This window comes from Ursus maritimus, unplaced genomic scaffold (assembly GCF_017311325.1).
Source record: "Ursus maritimus isolate PB19 unplaced genomic scaffold, ASM1731132v1 scaffold_7, whole genome shotgun sequence".
Lineage (NCBI taxonomy): Eukaryota > Metazoa > Chordata > Mammalia > Carnivora > Ursidae > Ursus > Ursus maritimus.
This window is the reverse complement of record NW_024426885.1, coordinates 31,752,534-31,778,426: the sequence shown is the minus strand read 5'-3', so window position 1 is coordinate 31,778,426 and position 25,893 is coordinate 31,752,534. Positions and strand designations below refer to the sequence as shown.

Here is a 25,893-nt window from a genome sequence, read left to right as displayed (position 1 = left end):
GCAGAGCCACCAGGTAGCCCTGGGATTGCGGGAAGAGGACTCTCATGTCATTCAATTACCAGCATCATGTGTCTACTGTGTCCAGGTCCTCTACTCAGTGCTGGAAAACCAGAGAACAAGGACAGGACCTGATCCTCAAGACGCTCACAATCTATTGGGAGAGACCGGTAAATAGACAGGCAATTACAAGACAGTGTTCTAGACAAACTTTCTTTCTTAATTGAGATGTAATCCATATACCAGAACATTTCTCCTGTTAAAGTATATGATCCAGTGGTTTTTAGCATATTCATAATGTTGTGCAACCAACACCACAAATTCCAGAACATTTTCATCACCACGAGAAGAACCCTATACCTATTAGCAGTCACCCCCCTGCCCCGTGCCCTTTCCCCTCGCCCCTCAGTCCCTGGCAACCACTAATCTACTTTCTATCTCTATAGATTTGCCTGTTCTGGACATCTCATATAAAGGGAATCATAGAATATAGGGCCTTTTGCATCTGGTTTCTTTTCACTTTGCATCAGGTTTCCAAGGTTCACCCTTACTATAGCGTGTATCAGTACTTTGTTGCTTTTTATGACTGAATAACATTCCACTGTACGTATTACCACAATTTGTTTATCCCTTCATCAGTTGATAGACATTTGGGTTGTTTCCACTTTTTGTTTATTATGAATAACGCCATTATGAACACTTTTTTGTGGGGGCATATGTTTTCAGTTCTCTTGGGTATATACCTAGAAGTGGAATTGCTGGGCCATGAGGTTAACTCTATGTTTACCTTTTTGAGGAATGGCTGGACTAACTTGAGTTAGGTTTGTTATTTTAACTGGCAGAGGCCAATACGCCTTGCTGAATGAAAGGCGTGGGCCACCCTATTGATGTGTGTATCACTACTTTACATATTTCTGTAAGATTTTGCCATGGATACATATAGTACTAATCATTTCAGACAATGTTGAAAATACAGAAAAGCTTAAAGGAAAAAAATGAAAATCATCCATATCCCTACTGCCTGAAGCTACCACTAACCCCATATGGCCTTTTTCCTTTTAATCTTCTTCTTCTCTGTATTCCTTTTATGAAGCAATGTCATGTTGTACGTGCAGTTTTAGTATATTTAATATTTTGTATTTTATATTCTGCTTTTCTCTCTGATCATCATATTGTAAGTAGTTCAGCATTCATTGTTTTATAAACTAGTCTTCAAATATATTTTATGTTTTTCTTTTTAAAATGCTATCTTTATTCTTCTTACCTTTGAAGGGGGTGCTGAGGCGACACAGAGAGAGAGAGAGACATTTGGGGAGGGAAATGTCAAGGAGGATACACGAGCGAGAAAGAAAAAAGAGCAGACATGACCCTTGTTGGCTTTCTTATAGCTTCATATTTTATCCTGCCTGGTTGCAGAGAAAAATTTAAGGCATCACTGCTTTTGTGGCCTCAGACTGGCTCTCTAGTCTCTTTCTCTGGTGGTGGAGCCCACAGCCACTGCTGCTGTTTCGTGTGCCTCTGCCCCCGAGGCTGAGCCAGAGCGGGCTTCTGCAGCCTGCAATTCAAGATGGCCAATTCGCAATCCTAGCAAAATCAATCTATTGGAAACTAATGAGGCTCAAATAGTTCATGCACTTTGAGGCTGATCTGCCAAATGAGATCAACAGGGCTCAATCAGCAGGGAAAAATCAATGATGCAAAAGTGCATTTCAACCTAGTGTTATTTCCCCCTGGGATGCCCACGACATCACATTCTATTGTTTTGATGCTTCTGTGACAATTCTTGTCTAAGCTTCTGTAGGCCAGGCCCGGAGAACTCCCTCACCCAGGGTTTCATGTGCCCAGGGGGTTGATAAATGCCAAGATCTGGTGGCTGTGACAGAGAGGCCTAGGCAGCCAACATGAGAAGTCGGGGCTTTCAGTTTTGTGAGCAAACACTCACCTCTGTGTTTCTCAACCACCCCTCTAACAGGTGATGCAATTAGCAAGGAACATAATTATAAACTTTCCAAGAGAGCAAATCACAAAAGTATTGTGTTAGTAATTCACATTTATACAACACAAAATATAGAGTGATGTTTTTAAGATCCTACCCCTTTTTTGTGTCACCCAGTTTATTTTCCCTTAAATATTCTACTGGTGAGATACGATCATTATGAAAAATTTAGAAACTATTGATGAGCAAAAATAAAGAATTTAAATCGTCTCTATTATATTTTATGTATAACTTGCCCAATTTCTCTCCATGCAGAATTACTAAAAAAATAAAACCATGTAACACATATCGGTTCTAGAACATCCTTCAAAAAAACTGTAATATATTGGAATTGCTTATTCTATAAAGGCCTTCTCCACAGTGTCATGATGTTGCTTGGGAAGGTGGGGCCCCCACCGCTGCCCTATTTGTTTGGAAGCCCACTTAGTCCTTGGGAGGACTGACTGGAATGGCTGGGGTCAGGGAAGTGGGGAAGGAAATAGGTAACACAAAGTCTGATCCCAGAGCAGGGGTGTCCTGCAGGAATGGGGGTCCAGATAAGGAGCTGAGTCCAATAGGCCTCACCAGTCAGCTAGCTTCAAGCCAACAAAACAATGGCCCATTTCCCCTGCAGGGTCAGCAGGTTAAACCCAAAGGTGGCCAGAAAACCGAGGGCACAGGTTAACACCCCAAACGCAGTTTGACCGAGGAGTCTCAGGGTGAGGCCATTCCAGGGTCCCGGAGAATCTGTGGATAATCTGAAGTAGCTGACTCTCTCCTTGAGAGCAAGGGCTGGAGCAATATATGCCAGCCCTGGTGCCCAGCAGAGGGGAAATTCAGTTTCTGTTAAATAAGGGAATGATGGTTCTACTTCTTCCTAATCGTGCTTCTGGTCTTCGCTTAGATATTACCTCCTCTGGAGAACAGGTAAAAATGGGAATGTCCGTCCAGGCCAAGGGAGTGGCCTGAGGATCACCCCAGACATTGTCAGGTACAAGATGTGTGAGAAGAGAACTGAGGGTCTAGGAACGTGGGCAGTTTTAGGCATCAGGGCTAGAGCGCAGTGGCCTTGAAAGCCAAGCTCGTGATTTCCAATTTTACCTGGTAGCCAGTGAGGAGTCACTGAAGGTCCTTAAACAAGGGAGTGGTGTGAGAGGTGGCATGATGAATACCCTGTCTGGGGCAGCGGTGGGATGAGTTAGCGCCAAGGAAGGCCAGAGGCAGGACACCCAGTTGAGGAGTGACTGTAACAATCCAGCTCTGAAGTGATAAGAATGAGAACTAGGGAGGTGACCACGGGCATGGAGAGAAAGAGACACTTCATTGACTCATTCATTCATTCGACAAATATTAATCACCGAGAGCCAGAAACTGTGCTAGATCTAGGCACCAAACTCGTAAAGGAAGATGTGGCAAGACTTGCTGTCCGCTGGGACACAAGTGCCTGTCTGGTAGAGGCAGAGAGCAACCAAAGATGATCCCCTAGATGATGAGGGTCATCGTGTGACCATGAAGAGAAATGGAGAAATCAGAAGAAACACCAACTTGGGCATCGATGAAATAAATTCTGAATGTAGTTTGATGATACAGTAGGACAGGAAGATAGAACTATCCAGTAGGCAGGTGGAAACATGGGACTTGAGCTGGAGAGGGTAGTGGAGACAGAAGACGGACACGTGGCTACCTCTTCGAGGAGAGGGGCTGCAAACCCACAGGGAGTACTGTGATTTAGGAAGGTCTGCACTGGTCTGCCTGAGCTCCATTCCAGGTTCCGAGCAGAGAAAGCGCAAGATAGACTGGTACAAACCTGCTGCCTCCCTCCCATCATTCCTGACACTACGACTCCCACCACACACGTGGAGAGGAGTTCTCAGAATCTGCTTACATAAAGCCTCCAGTCGGACTCCTGTGTCACCTCTGGCTTGAATAGTGCTCTTTCCCCTCCCGGCTAGGAAAGGGTGTGCTGCAGCCAGATGGTAAACTGTGAACAGAAATAAACTCTCCTCACACGTAGCAAGTATATTTATATCCAATCCTATAATATCACTGCAGGCATAATTATAGCCAATCCTCTAATTGCATTGCGGTTATCAGGCACCAAAAACCCACCAAATGTGCTGCGGAGACCAGGAAGATAGGGCTATTGGGATGGGGGCTGCTGGGCCAGCTGCTGCCCTGTGAGATGAATGGATGAAAACAGGGCAGAGATGTTTACGGACGACCAGGGGCTCGGCCAGCAGAGGTGGGAGGGAGGTAATGATTCCACGGGACACACAGCTCACATTCCTGTTTCAGTAATACAGCATGTTCTTAGCCTTATTTCGTAAAAAATTATGAAATCAACGTTTATTCACTGTATAAGGTTTAGGAAAATGAAAAATTATCCATAATCCCACAATGTATTTGTCATTGCAGCATTTTATTTTGTACGCACGTGTTTTGTGTTAGACTATAAATGTTTTAAATCTTGTTTTTCTCACTTAATATCATGAGTACTCTCCTATAGCATTAAGATATGTTCCCAAGTATTATGTTAAAACTTTACTGTGATAGGTTCATATGATGGAATGGTATACAGCAGTTAAAATGGATAACCTAGAGCTTTGTATATAAATAATTCTTAATAGAAGATTAATAAAGAGGTAATTTTCAAAAATAATATTATATATTAAATTTAGTTATATAATTATATGTATTGTATAATTTTCAAAAAATATTATATATTGTTAATATTATATATTGTTAATGTTGACAGACATATAAATGTATAGAAAAATAAATGGAAGGAATTTTCTCTAGGGAGGGAGGTTAGAGGTTGAAATTAGGGACAGATGTAAAGAGGCTTTGATTCTATAATTTGTTATTTCTTTGAAAAATGATCTAAAACAAATATGGCAAAGTCTTAAGACATTAAATCTATGTGGCGAATAAATGTGTGCTCATTATAGTCCCTGTATTTTTCTGCATGTATAGAATAGGTTATTACTTTTTGAATTAACAGACTTTGTTAGAGCAGGTTTAGGTTTACAGGAAAGTCAAGCAGAAAGTATATTCTCCTACACATTCTCACCCCTCTCCCAAAACGCACACAGACCCCTCCTATTAGGAACATCTTGTCTGAGTGTGGTGCCTTTGTTACAGCTGAACCAGTACTGGTACGTTATTAACTCCAGTCCCCTTATGTATAAGGGGTCATTCGTTGTGTTGTGTATTTTATAGGTTTTAACAAATGTATAGTGACACGTATCTATCATTATTATATCATCCAGTATAGTTTCGCTGCCCTAAAATTCTTGTGTTCCACCTACCTAGTCATTCCTCACTCCTCCCTCTCTCCACCCAAAGCCCTGGCAACAGCTGATCTTTTCCCCATAGTTCCGTCTTTTCCAGAATGCCACAGATTTGGAATCATACAGTATGTATAGCCTTTACAGATAGGGTTCTGAATGAATTATTTTTAGATCAAACATTTAAAACCAACCATAATGAAGAAAACAAAAACCACCAGGAATTTCACTATTTTGTGATAATCACTATTAGCCAGGAACACCATGTATCTTTTTTTCATGTAAATGGCATCATAGTATCCAAACAATATATTATGGAATCCATGTTGATTCAGAATTATTTTTAAAGCCTTCAGGAATATTTCCTGGTATGCCAGCACTGAGTTAACCAATCCTTAACTGTGGCAGGAAGCATTTCTGGCCTTAGAGAGCCCCTCAAACTGGAAAAGTCCCTTAAAGTCTCTCCAGAGAATTGGGAATAATCAGCCTTCTAGATAAGTGTCACCTGGAAATGTGCTTGACATTAACTTTGAGTTCCCTGCAGTCAAAAACAATGTTTACCAGTTTTTCTCCTCTCACTGCACAGTCTAGCACATAGCAAGTACTTGGGGAGCATGGGTTGAATGGATCTGAAGTGCCCCTAATCAAGTTATTCTGGGGTCATCTCTAAGGAAATTCCTAAACCACAGAGGGGGCAAACTTCTTCAAGAGCTTGCATTGTTTACTAGGAACCTAAGAATGGGATCAGGGAGCCCTGTTTTGTAGAGCAGAGCTAGACGGGTGCCCAGAGGAACTGGGTGGCTGGGCTTGGGTGGGAACAGAGGGCAGTGGGTGTGTCTGTCTGCAGAGAGGCTCTGGTGGGTGGGGGTGAGAACCAGCCCTGCCGCTCTGGGGCTCAACGGCAGGGAGTGACTGCAGTTTTGTGTAGGCAGAGGGAGTGCTCAGGCTCCAACTTTTCTTCTGTTGGTTCATTCATATGGGTTGAGAACTTGGAGTCCGGTATGGGACTTCTGGTTCCAACCCCAACTTAGCCGCTTTCAGACTATTCTGTTCTGGACAAGTGGCTAAGTCATGATGGCTTCAGCCTCCAAAGGAGCTTCAGGAGCCCGGCCTGGAAAAGCTGGGAGATGAGGTGATACATGCAAAGGACTAAGCAAACTGCCTGGCGCTTAGCAAGTGCTCAGTAAATCAGAGGAATGACAATAACAGCTTAGCATCTGTTCTTTAAAAAGCAAGGTGATCAGTCAGAAAGAGCATGAGAGAGCCAAGCCAGAAGGCCCTCAAACACTTTCCTCCTAGACAAAGGCCTAGCACACTTCATAAGGGCCAGGTATGGTCTGGATTCAAGTGCTAGGGGACCACAGGAGCAGGGAAGTGGAAACCTCCTACTAGATGACTCAAAAGGAATTTGGGGGGCTTTGATGATTTTTGCAAGCTACATGCCAGTTATGTGCGTCCCCTGTGTTTTTATGTTTACTTTCAGGTGCAGCCATCCTCAGCTGCTATCTTTCGATGCTAAATCTGGCCTTTACAGATATATTTTCAAATGGACACATGGCCTTTGGAGTCACCTGATTCTACTTCCCACTCGATGAGGGAATTTCTAGCCATAATATCCCTACATGTCCCTAGGAGACACTTTGGATTCCCCCCTTTCTCTCAGTCATTTCCAAGCAAACCTTGTCGCTTGCATCTTCAAAACTGATCTTGGATCTGTCCTCTTCCCTATTACCATTGCCATGCTCCTCGAGCAAGCCTCCTCCAGTCCTTGCCTAGACTACCAGCCCCACTGGCCCCCTTCTGCCCACACTTCCAACTCCCCAGTCTCTTCTCCGCCGGGAAACAGGGGACCTTTTAAAAGTGTAAATCCGATTGTGACTCTCTCCCCACCTTAGGTCGAGTTCCCCAGAAGCAGTCCCTGAGACAAGGGCTCATGAGCAAATGTTCTCATTAAAAAATGCTCCGGGAGGAGCCAGTAAGGGAGTGGAGGGAGCTGAACAGGGAAGCACAAGACACCAAGCAAAGGAGATGCCTAGAAGCCTGCACTGCATCCAGAACTTTGTTCCTGCTGCAGATGAGGACTAGGCTTTCATACTCTGCTAGCTGAGTCCTGGGCCAGGGAAGGTTAGGAGGAGCTCTCTGTGCATGTGGACCAAGAGCTCCAGGGACCCACGGGCTATCTTTGGAACTAAGTTGCAAGAACTGGTCATTTTAGCAAAAGTGCATAGAAGCTGGGAGACTGGCACAAAGGAAGCCTGACAGGGACCCTTGACAGCGCCGACTGGGTCCATTCCAGTTCCCTCCCTAGTTCCTCTCTCAGGCCCTTGTTCATTTCCTTCAGAACACACATCATGCTTTATAAGTAGTTTATATAACTATTTGTCTCTCTCTACTTGTTTGTTGTCTGTTTTCCCCACTAAAATGAAATCTCTAGGAGTGTAGTGAGTACGTTTGTTTTGTTGCTTTTTATACACCAATCCCTAGAACAGAGATGACACGTTGTGGATCCCTACAAAAATTTTTATAAATGGATGAATGAATGATGGGACCTTGGGGAATGGGGATCTTTTACAGCATAAAGGAGCTCATCCCACTTCCATCCCAAAACCTTAATGGAAAGCCTGTCCCAAGACGGAACTGTAATCTGCTTCCTTGTCACACCAACTGGTCCCCTCTCTGGAACAACTTGGGAAATCATTGCCTCTGCCATGACGGTCCCTCAAATGTCCAACGTCCCACCTTTCTCACCTCTAGACTAATTAACAGAGATCCTCCAAAAGTTCCTCAGATGACATGGATTTTAGAGTATTGGCATCCATAATTTCACTAGTCAGAAAATTCTTTTTACCTAGCTAGACAATGCATAGCCATCTGTCCCATACCATGCTGAATGGGTGTATACCCAATCTTGGAAGGCAAACTGGGTCAAGCCAGAGAAGAATTTGAAACTAGAGATTACCTAGCCAAGGCTCCAGAATCAGCAGACCTAGGTTTGAATTCCAGATCCACTTATTGTTAAATGACTGATCTTGGGCAAAATACTTAGTTTTTCTAAACCCCAGTTTCTTCATCTGTACAATGGGAAGAATAAGAGCACCTACATAACAGGGTTGGTGTGAGGGTTAAATTAAATAAGACAACAGATATAAACCACTTAGCAGAACACCTGGAACATCTTTCAGGCCTGGAAGCTTCCTCAGATTTTACCTCTGATCCAAGAGCTCTCCTATTTCCCGGTCAAATCCTCTTCTGAACCCAGCTCCATTTCGGACACCTCTGCACCCCTTCAGTCACGATGAGGCTTCTAGGTGCTGCATCCGGATGCTTTTCTGGTTATTATTTCTCTTATTTCCTCCTCCTCGCTCCCCACTTCTGGACTCTACTCCTGCTCCTTGCTGCTTGTGCATATCCATCCACCCCATGTCCATCCTCCTTTTCCTCCTTACTTGTCCTTCTCGCTCACTTAATTCTTTCTTGCTGTTTCTGGTTCCCCCCCACCATCTTTCTTTATGTCATGGAAACTCTAACCAGAAATTTCTCTCTCTCTCTTTTCCCATTTTCTATTCTGCCTCCTCCCTGGACTCCAGAGAACCAAGAAGAAATGATCAACCTGGTGGCAATAAGATCAGTACATGCTACCTCTCTCACCACATAGTCATCTGAAGCTACAGGCATTTTCCATTTGCTCCTTGCCACAGACTGAGTGGTAGAAATCAAGGTCGAATGAGGAGCCAGCAGCAGTGAGGGCAGAGGAGAAATAGGAAGCTCTCTTTCCCCTCCCCTGTGCATATGCTTCCCGTTCCTTTTCTTGACCACTAATTTAGTACACTACGGTGATAGTTTTTTGTCTTGTTTGTGACTTTAACGGAAATGCCTCTAATATTATGCTATTAATTATGATCCCCTCACCAGGCTTTGTGCTAAATAGCCTTTATCCAATGGGGGGGAGAGCTCTCTTCTACATCTAGTTTGCTAGGCTTACGTGATATGTCATTGTGGTTACTAGGCTTGAGTGTCTAGGTTGGAAGTGGGGCACTGAAAACCAGGGAAGTAGGGTGGTAAGTAGGTTGGCTTGGGAGGTAGCCCAGGAATACCAGAAGAAAGAACTGAGGCCAAGTGGGTAGGCTGGGGGATGATGCAGCATCCTGTCCTGAGGCACTGATAGTATTCTTCACACTCTGCTCTCAAACTAAGGGTGATACTGCGATTTGAAGACGCCACTGGACCCTCGAGGGTAGCAATGACAAAACTTGGCTCTTGTTATAGTTCTCGTTTCTTCTTTTATTAATTTAAATAACCAATTCTGGATTTTCAAGAAGCCTTTGGACCTTCTTGAATTGGAGCCGATAACAGAAACTTCATCCCTTTTCACGTGAAAGCTTTTTGGAGGTGGATCTGATCCTGGTTTTCCATTCCAATCAGTTGCTGTGAAAGCCACTGCTTGTTTTCGCTGTGGGCAGATCAAGCCTCTTTTTCTCCCTGATGGAAATTCAGGAAGGAAACCAAATAATTCCCAACAGAGAAAAGAGTTGACCACAGTACCATCCAAAAGGGCTTTTAAAGATTTCAATCTTGCATGTGAGAACATTGGCAGCTGAGGTTGGTTGCTCTCTCTACGTTGTCAGCTTGACAGAGATGTGGTTCTGCCATTTTGACAGGAAAATCCTTTTTGATAGAGAAGAGGTTGCAATCGAAACATTGCTGAGGTACACTTTAACACTGGGAAGCTGAGGTAAAAGCGTCTGTGACAAACATCCAGAATAAAGTACTAAACACTCTTTGATCGATATTTCTCAATAAACCAACCTGCACATACTGTGGAACTGGTGAAAGGAGGGGACATTCTAAGCAAAATTACACCATGTGGCATCTATTGATAGTTATTCTACTCCTATTATATATGGTGGCTCTGCGGGTTTTTGTGTCGTTTCTACCACGATTGACGGAAAATTCGCCAATCTGCTGCTGGGTCACCAAGAGATGCTTGTGCTTGACTTTTTTAATTAGTTCCACTCTTAATTGACAAGGGGTGTGGAAAGTAAGTGCTAAGAAACCTGTCATAAAGGGAAAATTTAAACCAACTGGTAATGTGTCAGTTTTGGAATAGTCTCAGAAGGTGGCAAGTAAAAAACGTATGAGGAAAAGTTGAAGGAACTGACATACCTCAGCCTCAAAAAGACAAGGTGACAGGCTAATGTAGTGACTGTTTCTAGTACAGTTAACTAGACCATCGACACACTCCAAAAACACCTTCTGTGCTCAGCGGACAGTGGTGCCCTGGAAAAAGCAACAGCCTTAGCTTAGAAGAAGGAGGCTCTGATGGCACCTCTGCCAAATGGGGACTTTGGTGGTTTCCCTGTCTACCTCAGGTTCCACCTCTGTCAAATTGAAAACTTAGACCACTTTGGGGTTCCCAGCCAAGGCTTCCTTTAAGGTTCTCTAAAAGAAAAATGTTTGAACATTTCAAACCACTCCAAGAATACAGGACTTTTACATTATTGCATAGTAAATGCATTTACTTAGTGATCAGAAGCATTCAAACGTGAAGCTCACCAGAAAAAAGAGTAGTAAGAGAGGGGCTCGGTGGTAAGAGTCTGGGAACCACGCTGTAAGACACTATAGAGGAGAGACCTTAATGGCTTTGCCTTAGAGACCTTAGCTGCCAGCACAGCACCTCAAGTGCTCATTAAGTTTCCATTATACGCAAATGCAGAGAGACACCCGATAAACTCCCGTGTACCCATCACTCAGCTTCAAGAATCATCCCTCAGGGCCAGTCTAGCTTTTCTATGCTCCTACCCAAGTGACTTCTAAACCTTCTCACAAGATTATTTTGATGCAAGTGCCAGGTATCATATAATTTCACCCATAAACATTTCGATGTGTCACTCTAAAAGGTAAGTATTTTGTAAATACGGTATCATCATGCCTAAAATAAATATCATCTAACGTCAATTCAGTGTTCAAATTTCCCTGATTGTGTCCTAAATATTTTTTTAAGGTTTGTTTAAGCTCTAAGGATTGTAATGGGGTGAAATGTATATTAAGTTTTGTTTAATCTAGAGTCACCCCACATGCACCCCCCCAACACACACCCACCCACACACCCACACACACACATTCCTTGTGATTTACTTGTTGAGGGGACCAGGTCTCTTGTCCCAGACTTTCCCAAAGTCTGGATATTGCTAGTTGCCTCTCCAAGTGTCATTTAACATTTACCTTGTATTTCCTATACACTGGTAGTTAGGTCCAAAGATTTAATCTAAGGGTGCCTGGGGTGGCTCAGTCGGTTAAGCGTCTGCCTTTGACTTGGGTTGTGATCCCAGGGTCCTGAGGTCAAGCTCCGCGTTGGGCTCCCTGCTCCACCTCTGCCTCTCCCCCTGGCTTGTGCTCTCTCTCTCTCCCTCTCAAACAAAATAAATAAAATGTTTTTTAAAAAAGGCTTAATCTAGTTCAGGTTCTTCTTCCTCTCTTCCTTCTTCTTCTTTGTCAAGAATGCTCCATAGGCAGCTTTTTGTATTTCCACCATGCTCTGTTATTTTCTTTGTCTGGCATTAGCAGGTGTTGATGATCATCGCATAGACAGATCCATTATTTCATTAAGAGTTGCAAAATGCTGATATGCTAACTTCATGTCTTAGCTTCACTTCTTCAATTACTTCCATAAAGAAAAACTTTGTATTTATATCTGGCATATTTCTATACAGAAAAACTTCTCCTAATCAACTGTTTTGTTATCCTGGCACACAGCTGGAAAAAGAATAGCAGAATAAATGCTACTTCTTTCCCTTTATTTACAAGTTTCAAAATAATAGGCTGATTTTCTAGCATCCTTCAAAAGAGGACAAATGAGAGGGTTTTTTAAAGCACTACTATGAACTCATGGGTTTAAATATATTTGAGGAGTTTGAGTTCGATGCAGTTATCGTCCTTGTTGATTATCCCATCATTGGCCAGTGACTTTGTGGGGGCCTCTAGTCTGCTCCAGAGCCCTGTGGACCAGCTCTGGTGGTGTTTGGTAGGTTCTTAGTTTCTGTAGACTCAACTTTGGAGATAATTTCTAAGGTCCTCCTTAGCATTGCCCTGGGACCAGGGAAATAGGAGCCCCTGCCACACGTATTGCATACATTGAGACACAAAATATTTTTTCCTCTTTTCAGGTTGCATAGGGAAGTTTTCTGAAAGGTAGGTGGCCGATGAGTCAGGGAGGGGAGAGGTCATGTGTGGCTCCAACTGGTCCCCTCAGGCTAGAGGATGAGGGCCGAGGCTGACAATGGGTTGGTGGGTGGGCAAAGGGGAGGGATGCGAGACAAAAATCACAGCTTCTGCCCTGGGAAATCAAGGAAAGACTGCCTCCCTCAGTTTAAAGTTGGCCCCTCAAATCAACCCAAATGGGTGTCTAGACAGAACTTATTCCTCTGGAACTACCCTCCCGTGCATTCCCCCTTCCCCACTCCCTGCTCCTTGGCTGGGTTGCCATAGATTTGGGAGGTATTTAGAACTGCCTGGCACTCTTGAATTGGAAAAGTAAGGTGTGGGGGAGGGTAATCTGCCTGCCCTAACTGTATCCTGGGATTGGATGCATCCAGCTATCACCCAGGGTCCTGGGGTCAGCTTCTGCCCTGCCCTGCCCCAGCATGTCCATGGTAACTACCAATCAGGCATCCAGATGGCAGGAACAACCCAGGGAGAACCTTGTTCCTTTAGCGTCCACATCTCAAAGAAGTGGAGTGGGCTATGGGGGGAGAGAAAAGCTTGGCTGGAGCACAGGATGGAAGTGGGCTTAGGTTGATTTACAGCTTTTAAACATTTAGACGTAATGGTATACGGGGCAGTATTTGCACTTTTGCAAATGTTAGGGCAGTACTGGTCCTTCTGGCTTGGACATTCCAAGTCAGTGTTTGGATGCCCTATAGCAAGATGCTCTACACTCTATGGTCCAGTCTAGTCCCTTGCCCCAGTTCTTCCTCTTCCTTTCCAAGGCATCACGACAAACAGACTCTCTTTGGCATTACTGAATTCTGAGCATGCTTATAATTTGGCTTGGGGCTGCTGCTTTTCATTTAAAGTTGGTGGAAACCTGCAGAGATAGTGGCAGCCCGAAGCATATTTTGGGCTCACCATAGTTCTGCCTTGTTTTAGGAGGGTCCTCATAACTAAGGGTAACCCTCCTCAATGGTCACATCTGCATGACCCTGCCCCTAGGCCACGGCTGACTACTCTTGGCGCAGACACCTCCTCGCACAAACTCTCTCATTTGAGAACTTCAGACAGAGAGATGCAGAGGCCAAACATTTCTGAAGCAGTCACGTCAATGGCATGAGGTCCATGGCTGTTAGATGCTGAGCTGTCTGGAGTTGTCCTAATTCCTTCCTGCCTAGATTTTCTTTGTTAATTTCTTCCTTCAAATAGGTAACACACTCAACAGCCTTAGAAAAGATTATTTTTTTTATTAGTATGAGCTAGCCCAAGTCAGTTTCTATTGCCTGCATAAACACATGTGTGCACACACACATGCACAAAACCCTTAATTAAAACCATTGTTAGAAGGAGCATTGGGTGAGGGGCCAAAGCACCCGGATTCATTCCTTTACCTCTGACACCCCCATCCCTATCATCACATCTTTAAATGCCAGACTTATTATCCTCTTATAGCCAGAGCTGAAGCAATAAGGTGAAATAGAAATAATAATGATAAAAAATAATGATGATAGCAATAATAATACCTTTTTTTTTTAGCACTTTTTATATCAGGAACTGTGTTAAGTGCTTTACATAAATTATTTTATGAATCTAATCCTCAAAAACAATATCAGGTTCATTAAGATGCTTTTGACTCTGCATAAGAGAAACCCCAAGCTCAAAATAGCTTAAATATAAGGAAATTATTTATTTTATTTGTAACAAGAAGTCCTTAGTAAGGGCAGCTTCAGGCTTGGTTAACTTAGAGGCCCAATGATTTTATCAGGGACCCAGGTTCTTTCTGTCTCTTTGCTCTGTTGGCTCTGGTCTCCAGGCTAGCACCACTCGTGACTACAAAATAGCTGCCGAATTTCTAGGAGTCACGTGGAACATGACAAGGCTTAGCAGAGGGATGGTCTCTTCCTTGTAGCTCTTTTTTAAGTACAAGAAAAGCTTTCCAAGAAGCTTCCCCTGGATCACCCCTCCCACCTCAATGGCCAGAACTGGGCCATACACACATGCCATCCAACCATTGACCAGGAGTAAGATCACCGCAATGGGCCTAGACCAAATGTGATTCACCCTAAGTTGAGAGGGGAAGAGGTGAAACACTTTGGAAAAAAAGAATGAGACCTTTCGCAGCAAAGAAGGGAGGAAACTGCTAGTTAACCAACAGTGTCTGCTACAAATTTTGTGAGATGTACCGGAAAGGTAAAGTGGCTTGCCCAAGGTCAAATAACCAGTTAATGGCAGATGTGGGATCTGAACCTAGAACTGTCTCTAAAAACTATTCTCTTAACCTATGTTCTGGGAGTCAGTTAGTCCTCACTAGGTTCTGCGCTTTTCATTTTGTGGGTTCTATTTTGTTTTTGTTTTTTTGTTTTTTTTTTAGTCCTCATGAGATTCTTTTTTTTTTTTTTTTTTTAAGATTTTATTTATTTATTTGACAGAGAGAGAGACAGCCAGCGAGAGAGGGAACACAAACAGGGGGAGTGGGAGAGGAAGAAGCATTCTCCCAGCGAAGCAGGGAGCCCGATGCAGGGCTCGATCCCACAATGCCAGGATCACGCCCTGAGCCGAAGGCAGATGCTTAACGACTGCACCACCCAGACGCCCCCTCACGAGATTCTTTTGCCTTTGAGGAACTCAACTCACTATGGCTATCCTGGCTGTTATATGAGAAGAACTGGTGTGGGAACTTCCAGTCAGTCAACTTCAAGGGTCCAAGCAACAGAGCAAACTTCTCCAGCTAGTTCAACACCTCATTCAATCTCTTCTCCCATGGCTTGCCCAATTCTCTTCGGCCATGGTGGAGAGGAAACACAGAACGACAGCAGGCTTCAGTTCCAGACTTCTGGCTTTCTGAGTGAGTATCATAAGTGAACAAACATCCCTTTTCATGTCCTTCCATTTTTCCTCTTATTCTGGTATTGCCTCCTTCGGGGAATTCCTTCTCCCAAACTTTAATCATTGGTTCTGGTGGGGACTTTCAATGGCAGTGCTGAGAAATGACATCAAAATAGTTGACAATGGGAAAGTATGACCCCAACCAATCAGAAGGGACATTTGCCAACAGCGTTAAAGCAGGTCCTGGAGGCCCCTGGATGGGTCAGCACTGAACTCTTTGGAGTTGCTGGATCATGAGGAAATCCTGGTTGTCCCAGGGAGGGCCACATGGCCATGGACAGGGAGGATAGGAAACTCAAGAGACTGGGGCCAGTAGGTATTAATTAACAGGTATGGAAATATTTCATTTAACGTGTTCTTAATTTCAGATACTACATTTATCAGTTCTAGAATGTCTACTTGATTTTTTTTAATAGATTCTAATTCTCTGTTGAAATCCTTTATCATTACATATATTGTGTCTTTTTCCTTTATTTTCTTAACATGTTTATAATACTTGTTATAAAATCCTTGTCTGCTAACTCAGTATCAGAATTGTTTGTAGGTCTGCTTTCATAGTCTGATTTTTCTCTTCATTATTAGCCATATTTCCTTGCTTTTCACATGTCTCATGATTATATAAAAGAACCATAAATGCTGTAGATGATATTACTTTCCTCCAGGGGTGATTCTCTTTTTCTTCTGTTAGCAGATGGGGTGAGGGACAGATCACCCCAATCTAGTCAGGGGTTCAGCTGCCTGGGGGCTGGACTACAGCTTTATTAGTCCATTTCAACCCTGGGTTTTCTTGTTCCTTGGAAGAAGCCCACACAAGCTTTTGATGGACAGCCTGGAAGGTCTCTGTCTCTCTAATCCTCAAAGCCTGTGGAAGATTCAGTTCTGTTCTTAGGAGCTCAGGCTCTTTAGTCTCTTGCCCCACACAGTTTCAAAATTTAGCAAATATCTTGAGGGAGACACCCATCGTATGCTGAATGCAGCCCACCTCCTTCTAATAGGACTTTGCTTCCTACGTACAGCAAGTCTGGGAAATTTCCCTCTGCTAGGTGATATTTCTCGCCCAGCATCTCCCGCTTCATCTCCGAATTCAGCCAGTGTCCCCCAGGGGCAAAACTGGCCATGTGCTTAGAGCCACTCTAGATTCCAGTGTTAGGCTGCTCCAGAGCACATCAACCAACAAAAGTTCTGCCAGTTTCATTTTGTCCCAGTAAAGACCTTACTCCTCGGCCAATCTCTATCCTTGGCCTGCATCCAGTTTTGGCAAATACCCCCAGGGAAGAAAATGGTTACAGATTATCAGCTCATTCAGAAAATGCTCCTTTCTCTCCAGAATTTTATTTTTTTTAATTTAAATTCAATTAGCCAACATATAGTGCATCATTAGTTTCAGATGCAGTGTTTAACAATTCATCAGTTTCCTCTCCAGAATTTTAATTCATCAGTCCTTCTTGCTGCTACAACACTCTTATGTCTTTTAAAATATGATTTCTGTAACTTACCCAGTTTTTTCTAGTTGTTTTAGCAGGAACATTGAATCGTTGCTACCTACGCTACATCCAATCCAGAGAGGAAGTCCTATGAAATTATTTCAAGATTTAGCCATGTGTGGTCCCACAGGTATGTGTGGCTGAATCAACCCAGATCATGCCACAGCCCCTCGTCTGCATCTCCACTACAGCAAGGACAGGTGGCCCAAGTAGACCAACCAAAGTTCCCCTGCACTGGAACAGGGAGCCAGAGCCTTTCTATTTTTGCGGTGGGTGGAAGGTAGGACAAAGCTGTGAAAATAAGTTTCACTTATTCACTGGAAGTTTCCATTGGCTCAGTCCCATGCTCATGGAAGAAGCCAACCTCCAACAGGAGGAAACGAAGCCCTCACAGAAAGGAGAAGCATAGAAGCATCCAGACAACATTGGAGTCCCTGATTCCAGTCACTCATGCTTGTGGTTTGCTTATCTGAGCCACGAATTTCTTTTTTGCCAGAGTGAGTTCCAGTCTCTTGAGAGGCTGGGTCAGCTCTATGTTTTTTGCCCTTGACTTTATGAGACGTCCTAGGTCCATATAATACATTATCCTTTTCTTCTTAAGCAAGGTAAAGGTGGTTTGTGTTACCTGTAACTCAAACAGTCTTAACTAAGACTGCTTCTTTAATGATGGGAAGGCATAGGGCCTAGTGAAAGCTATCTCCCTCACTGCACAGAGAAAGAAATGGGGCATGGATGGTGACTAGTGCTGAGACCTTAGCTTTGGATCGTGAATCCTCACCCCAAGGACAGATGGATGCTTCTGGATTCCGGACACCCAGCCCACCGTGGGAGGAACTTCAGACTTGCCTAAGAAGTTATCCAAATCTGCCTGCCAAAACCATGCTGTTTTATGTTAACCAAACTGGGAAACTGCTTCCTACCCTCAACAATACTCAAAGACGGGAGGGAATGAAAACAGGAAGGTTCCTGTGTTTGCACATTTTACCTACTCCTGGGGCTCCTGACTTGCAGATGAGCCTGAAGTTTACACCAGAGGGTAAACAAGATAGCTATTTGGACATCACACACCACTTTGCCAGTTTCCGTTCTCTTGAATTATTTACCATCTAATTGTCTGCACTGAAACAGAATCTGGAAACACGGAGTCAGAGATGTAGCCTTACTTGTGAGTTAGAGAAGGAAAACGAGAGTCCAAAAGTACCTGGAGCAGGAGAGCTTCATGGCTTTCTGAAGTCCCCTTGCTTTGGGAGGGCTGTGACCACGGGGCCCAGAGCCACAGGCTGGAGCCGCCCTAGAGCTAACTAGTACAGTCTCTCCTCTGGGGCCATGACCCCTGGGTGCCAGTCTGGACTTAAACGCTCCGAGCCTTGATTTCTTGTCTGCAAAAGACAGACTGCCAAAGGGGATGGGATAAAAAAATAAGCCTCTCTTTAGATTTAAAAATTGTTATGACAAACTTTATTTTCACCATCATACCAATAATTTCCCATAGGAATAAATATTAGTAGCTGGGAAAAAGGTGCCCCTAGCCTAGTTTTTTCTATTCAACATTTTGTAGTAAGCCTCTCCCCCATGTCAATAAATATTCTTTAAAAATAAGATTTTTAGGGGCTAATTGTTTTCAAATAGTTTTCTGTAAAGAGATCATGATTAAAATATTATCAACTAGGATTCAATGGATTCAGTTTGATTTTACATTGAAATCTAATTGGGGTACTTCGGAGGATGCTGATAACAATATGGAGTCACAGACTGGACAGAGATCAGGAGCAGATGTGGAAATGATTCTTTCCCACCAGGACAACTGAGGCTGCGCAGTGGCCCATGAACAGGAAGTGAGAGAAAGGACGTGGTAGATGGACAGTCAAGGTGAGGGGTGGATGTGTGAATGGCGAGCAGATCCTAGAAAACCCATGACCCTTATCACTGGAGTTATTAATAATTGCTATTATGCTATTCCCTATGCTGTTATGGCCTAAAAACTACAGTCCAAGTGCCACCTTTATATTCACATTTCCTTCTAGTCTTTTTTCCTAAGTGTAATTGCTTTGTGTTGTTTTTTTACATTGATGAAATCTACATATGAACATTTTTGTTACCTGGTTTTTTCATTTATACAAACTCAGTCTTCAAGTTTGATTTGTATAAACTTAGGATAGAGGAAAAGGAACTGTGTATCAATAGGAAAAGACAATTTATCCATTTACTAGTTGGGGTCTTAGTTACACCAATTTCCACTCAAAGCAACATGATCTTGAAATTTGCAAGGAAAATGGTCCACTTACAATAATTTTCAGGAGGAGATAGACACGTACACGCTGTGGAGACCGACTGATGCCTCATTTTCCTCACAGGCAACTAGGGGGAGGGAAAAGGGGTAAGTAAAGGCATGTCAGAGAAAGTCAGAGAAGCATCCACACCTGCTCGTTATATCAAGTGTCTACAGACTCTCTAAATAATTCAGCTGCAGCCAGCTCCCTCCAGGGGCAGGTGCTGAGGAGAGTTTCCAGACAAGCATCTCCTCTTGCAAAACTGGAGCAGACCTAGGATCTGATTACTCGAAAAGGGGTCCAGTTAGTAGCTATGGCAATCTCCTTCTTCAGCCTTACAACTTACCTTGGGTTAAGGTACAAGAAGCTTCTCCGGAAATACTACTGGTACAGCCCGCTGTGGTGGGGAAGAGCTCTGAAGCCCAGGTGTCTAGGCTCTAATCTAGGTTCTACTACTTCCTAACTGTGTGACCTTGGGCAACTTACTCAACCTCTTTTATCCTCAGTTTCTGTCCCTGTAAACTAGGGATAACAAGTCCCTCATTGAGATTGCTGTGACATCACATGCAAGGTTCCTACTATAGTGCCTGATACATAATAGATATCTCCTCAGAGTGTCCCCAACCACATTTCCTAGGAAGAGAAGTTTGCACTTTAAATAAAAGAGCAATGTCCAGAAATAAGAGAAAGATATTCCTTAGAACAAAATAAACATAACAGTTAACAGTTATTGAAGGTTTATCATAGGCTGGACTTTGTGCTGAGTGTTTTACATATAGTCTCACAAAACCCATTACCAAAGTTCTGAGAAGTTAAGACACTTACCCCAGGGCAAACAGCTAGAAGATGGTGGAATCTAGGTTCAAACCCTGTTCTGTCTCTCGTCTAAAAAAAGCCTGCGTTCTTATCCCCTAGGTAAATTGGTTTCTGAAAGTCATTTTACTGTGCCAGTGATTGTCTCCAGGTGAACGCGAGGATGGCGATGACGGTGGGCTATAGGGCAGGCCTCCTTAGGTCCATGGGGCCAGACTGCCCTCTAGTGTTAGAGGAATCTTAGGACCACATGGAATAAAGAGCGGGTTGCTTTTCTTTTGAGGTGGCAGTGAACATTCCTCCCTTCCATCCTGGAGTGTATCTGTCTAGTTTAGTGCCTTCCTGTTGGTCAACGGGTTCTCCTGGGAATGGGGGCCAAAAAGGCAGTAAAGACTGGGAGTTAAGGAGAAGGACTATCTTGGGGTAGAGCAGCAATTCTCAGACAGGTTAAGCTTCAAACCACTGGGTGGAGGGAGTGTCTCCTATTCTCAGCACACGACATATCATAGGTGCTCAGTGAGGACTAAACCAAGTTTTAAATTTCATTCTCACTAAAGAGGGAGTTCTGCCAGTAGGAGCAGTTATGAAATTATTCATTGATTTTTGCCAGAAGCACTAGCAGAAAAGACACTGTAACATGAAACCCACCATCCATTCCGATAGACTACATTCATGACTAGGTGAGAATGACGACACTCCTCAGTTGTTTAGAAATGAGTTGGGGTCAGCAAAGATGTGTGATCATTTTAGGCTGCCACCCTCACACCAAGTCCCTAATGGTCCAAGGGTCTCAGAGAAGGAACCCCCCCCCCTTCCCTGCCCCCTGCCGCATCCATAACTCTGCCAAAGTGGTCTGTTTCACCAGGTGGTCAGTGAGCACCTGTAGGCATTGCTCCCAGCTGGGCCACTGGGGAATATAAAGACGGACATACCAGGAGGGGCCCTATTGCTAATTGTGGCTAATGCTGATGGAGCTTCTTCCCTGAGCTGGGTGTTCAATCCATTACCTGAATCTCTCCTGACTGGTAGGTGTTCGTCTTCTATTTTTTCCAACTAAGGACATTGAGGCCCATTTTGGTAAAAGTAACTCTGTTAAGTTCACACAATTTATAGTTGGCAATGCAGGGCAGTATGACTCTCAAACGCAGGCTCTTTCCAATACGTCACTGGCTAATTCTTTGGAATAACTGTTACTGTGACTGTTGCCTTTTTCTAAAATTCAAGAACCTCCAAGAGAATTAGCCCCATGGAGCTACCAGTTTACAGACAGATGGCTTTTTTTACACTTTGGTGGTCTAGCTTTCTCCAGCCTAATTTCCTGCAGATTCTCAGTCTGTACCCTCTTGCCTAGGGCAACTCTAAATTCCCACCCTCCCCTCCAAAGTGCCCAGGAATTTCACTTTTTCTCCATCTCCTACAGAGCAATTCGGCTTTCCCACATCCTACCACAAAACCTGATTTACAACACTCATCAATGAGCTCAAGAGAACAAAGGAGGCTTCTAGAAAAAGCTACTCTTTAGAGGGGGTTTAGGGTAATGGTGGCTAACAGTGCTAGCAGCTTACCCAATGTTCATTCTTTTTCTTTATGAAGAGGATCCTGATTTTTGTTCAGGGAGGAGTGTGCCCAACTGTAAAGCTGTATTTCTCAACCTCCCTCCCTCATAGCTAGAGTTGTCCACGTGGCTGCACGAAACAGTATGTTGTTTAGGTGAATGGATCCCCCTCCCATCGCCCTGAATCAGAATAACTTTCTTCCCCTATCCAATTTCTCTTCTCCCTTACGGATAGACTCTTTCTTAGAGCTACAATGTGCCCAGATTAAAAAAGTCACACTCCCCAGATCTCTTGTAGAAGTGAGGAGAGGTGTCACGAGCCAGATCTGGACAAGCAGTTGGATGGGCCTTCCTGGAAAGTCACTTGGGTGAGGCAGCTGTCACGTACTCCTTTGTCTGCAGTTCCTCCTCCTTCCTGCTGTCTGGAACATGGTTCTGATGGTAGGGATATCACTATCACGTGGATGAGGGACTTACCCTAGGATGCGATAGCAGAAACTGAAAGGAGCCCGAGTACCTGATGACATCATGGAGCCTTGGCCTCAGCCCTGGGATGCCTACCTCCAGACCTCTTCTTACCTGAGACAAAAATGAATTTCTATCATGTTCAAGCCCTAGTTAAGTTTGTATTTCCTGGGACAAGGCAACTCAATTTCTACATTTACTACAGTGATTGGTTCAGGCCAGTTTAGTAAGAGTGGAGCTTACAACTTCTGTCTGATGGTAGTTTTATTTGACGCCCTCCCATCATCCTACCACAATGTGGACAGCTTTGCTGCTGGCAGACATCTAGTTCTCAAAGTGTGCTTCTTGGATTGGTGGCAGCAGCAGCAGCTGGAAATTTATTAGAATTTATTAGAAATGCAAATTCTCAGCCCCTATCCCCAACCTACTGAATCAGCAGGATATCTATTCTAATAACCCTGCAGGTGATTCTGAGATTCTCAAGTTTGAAAACCACTGTTTTATAGAGAACTGCAGAGAAAGAGAGCCAAGCCCCGATCAAATCATGCCTGAACTACACGTCTGGATTTCCTCAGTTATGTAACCCAATAAATACCCTTCCTTTTGCTAAACTAGTTTGAGCTGAGGGTTCTGTTAACTTGTACCTGAAAACACTCCCACAGTTGCAGCCTCATGGTCGCTATCGTTACAGGACACAAAATGCTACCCAGAAATATTCTGTTGCATGTACATTTGAGGGGCAGAAGTGAGCAGTAATCACATCAACACAACTGCTCCAAGTCAAAAAAGAGACTTGATTAGATTTAAAGCCTTAGCCAGACAAGACTGCCAGAGGATTCATCTAAATATGCAAAATCTTTGTGTTTTCTTGGAGGTTCCGATATGAATTTCCGGTTCAAAAGCGCACACACACCGCATGTATTCTGCGCTGTTCTCCAGTGTTCACGTGTTAAGTATCTAGAGACCCGAAGTCTCTTGCTTTGCTCCCACCCCCTGCACAGAGCAGGCCTGCTCCCCTCAGCCAAACCAGGACCAGCTCTTCTTTCAGGCAGAGCATGACGTTCACCTGGGTCCACCTTCTCTTTCCCAGACCCCAAGTAAGGTCTGTACTGCTTACTGCCTTCTCAGTGGCAGCGGCCCACCTGCTCTAGGTGCTGAAATGTTTGATCTCAGGCTCAGTGCTCTGTTTCTCCTTTACTCATCCGGTGGGCAAAGCTGGGCTTCTGGTGACCAGATGAAGCTGGGATGGGAAAATCTGGCTTCTGAAAACTGCCTCATGAGTAACAGGAGAAAACTCTGGTTTCTTGTGGAGTACAGAGCCAAGCACACAGTTGGGCACCTGAAAAATCACACCAAGTAGCCATCCCGCCCCACTGAGTGCTTGCCACATGCCCGTGTTGTGCCAAGCATTTACGTTACCACTTAGGACAAAGGAGATGTTAATGTTCCCAGGAGAAAACTGAGGCTCCCAGAACCTAAGTAACTTGCTCAAAGTCACTTGTTTAGTAAGTGGCAGAGCAGACACTTGAACACAGGTATGTTATCCGGTCTTCAATGATGGAAGGGATAGAACTCAAACTCAAACTCAACCAAATTAAAACTAGCTCAAGCGAAAAAAGGAAAACAATGGCGTGCAGCCTTCCAGTCCAGCTCAGGCACTGATGGAGCCAGGCGGGTAAAGTCTTTATATTTCCCCTGGCTCCCCTTCCTCTGTGTTGAATACTTCTCTCTACCTAGAAAGAGGAGGGCAGTTCGTTTTTCCTAATAACTGCAGTAAAAATTTAGTTCTACTAGCATGCCATTTGGCCAAGTTTAAATCATCACATGCCCAGCCCTGAAGCAGTCACTGTAAGCAGGGAAACAGCGCTCTGACCTATCAGAGCCGAGTCATGTGACTACCACTAAAAATAGTGAGGTAGGGGGGTGATCAGCATAACCTCCCCTGAATCACAGAGACTGAGTGGGATTACTGCAAAACACAGGAGAGATGGTTCCATAGCATAAGGGATATAGAGCAAATAACACCTCTTATAATCTAGTCCTTGGCTGCCCACCTTTCTTTTCATATGGGTATTTTCTTTTTTTTAGGAATTTGTTTTTTTGAGAGACAGCACAGAGCACAAGCAGGGGGAGAGGCAGAGGGAGAGGGACAAGCAGGCTCCCGACTGAGCAGGAAGCCGGATGTGAGGCACGATCCCACGACCTGAGTTGAAGGCAGAGGCTTAACCGACTGAGCCACCCAGGTGCCCCCATATGAATACTTTCCTAATGGCCCCATAATGTATGTATGTACTGTATCACTGACATATTTTGGCTGCACCAGAAAACCTAAACTCAAATAAACTTGGCTTGAAGAATGTTTGTTATCTTACATATCCCAGAGGGCTTTTCCCCCCTTGTTGGGGGAGGTGGGAGCTTCTGGATTAGCTGGTTCAACAGCCTGTTGTCCAGAGTTGGTAGCTACGAAAAGGGCAGGACCACAGGAGGGATTTCAGAATAAAAAGCCCCCTTCCTACAGGACAAACCAGTAAGTACTGAAGACTGCCTGCGTGGGGATACTTATGAGGCAATGGCTGCCTTCTGACCCTCCTTTGGGGATCTCTTCACTTTTGGTGGAAAAATAAAGAATGCCATTGGCCCATGGCCTCTGTAGAAAAGTACTAAGCCTGAGGTTGCTATAGGGGAAATGGCCTTGTTGGATGAGTGAGCTGTAGCTGTGTTTTCCAGCCCAAACCCCATTCCCGGGGCGCCTGGGTAGCGCAGTCGTTAAAGCGTCTGCCTTCGGCTCAGGGCGTGATCCCGGCGTACCGGGATCGAGTCCCACATCAGGCTCCTCCGCTGTGAGCCTGCTTCTTCCTCTCCCACTCCCCCTGCTGTGTTCCCTCTCTCTCTGGCTGTCTCTCTGTCACAGAAATAAATAAAATCTTTAAAAAAAAAAAAAAAAAAAAAAAAAAAAAAAAAAAACCCATTCCCATCTCCTGCCCCAAGAAGGGTGGCTCCTGTGGGATTCTACCACTCTCAGCTGTCTGGGATGGAACACCTTCCTGTATACCCACACGAACTTCTGCCCCGCATTGGTGTGTTCACTGTTCCACAGACTTGCATTTCACCCCCAGCTCTGGACTTCTGCTTGGGCCAGTCCCCTGCATGAATGCTCAGCCCACTCCCTGCTCCTGACTCATCTTTTTTAGGGCCTGGATCCAGGCCTGCCTCCTCAGTGCAGTCTTCCCCAAGGGTCCCTGCCTTCTTGGGTCACTTTCTATTTTCGACTCCGGGGTATTTGTTGTCTGCCTGGGAGCTGATTGTGGTATTTGCCATACAGTTTCCGGAAGGACTTCATTGCCTTTTCAGGCAAGCTATGCCAGAATTCCCCATTCCGAGGAAAGGGCCGGCAGGGCGGCTTGCCAGACCATGTAAGGTTCTGGAGAGGGAGAGCTGGGAGCTGGCCTGAGAACATGTTCCACATGACACCGTGATTTGTGTGCTCATAAAACATCCTCAGAGGATAAGAAGCGGTATGTCAGTGAGCGCTTCTCTCTTTGGAAGGGTCCCCACGAGACAAGAAAGCTTTCAACTGCAGACTGCTGGGCACCAGGGACCCTAAAACAGGAGCTGGAGGGAGGAAGGAAGGGTCTTCCGAAGGATGTTGGGGCTGGGGCACAGCCGTCCAAGTGGAGGCACGCTTGTGCTGTCCATACCCGCCGACCTCATTCCATCACCATGTTTTCAGTCCGTATGCTCCTGGGACCCAATCTCCTGTTTTCCTCTCTTCTCTCAGTCCAGGTCCATCCCCTGGGATCTGCCTGTGTGGCCTCCACGGACACACGCAGCAGACAGATGCTCTCTCCAACCAGCTTCCCAAGAGGAGCCAGTGTGTCAAAGTGGGTGTACAGGCCACAGGGAGGGCAGAGGATGAAGAGGACCAGGACAAGTGAGAGTGCGGACTTTAACCACG

The 25,893-nt window shown here is 44.5% G+C and overlaps 1 protein-coding gene across 2 annotated transcripts in view; it reads right to left on the bottom strand.

Annotated features, from left to right (window-relative positions):
* Positions 1-9,638: 9,638 nt before the first annotated feature.
* The window catches only part of ALDH18A1 (aldehyde dehydrogenase 18 family member A1), a 55,225-nt gene continuing 38,970 nt past the window's right edge, over positions 9,639-25,893 (bottom strand). The window contains exons 18-19 of one of the 2 annotated variants that reach the window (XM_040624339.1): positions 19,121-19,193; positions 9,639-9,738 (exon numbers count right to left, since the gene is read on the bottom strand). In XM_040624339.1, coding sequence (XP_040480273.1) covers positions 19,129-19,193 — 65 coding nt within the window. In that variant the 3' untranslated portion in view covers positions 9,639-9,738; positions 19,121-19,128. Of the gene's footprint in view, positions 9,739-19,027; positions 19,194-25,893 lie in introns of those variants that run through there. The other variant, XM_040624338.1, reaches the window with a different exon arrangement.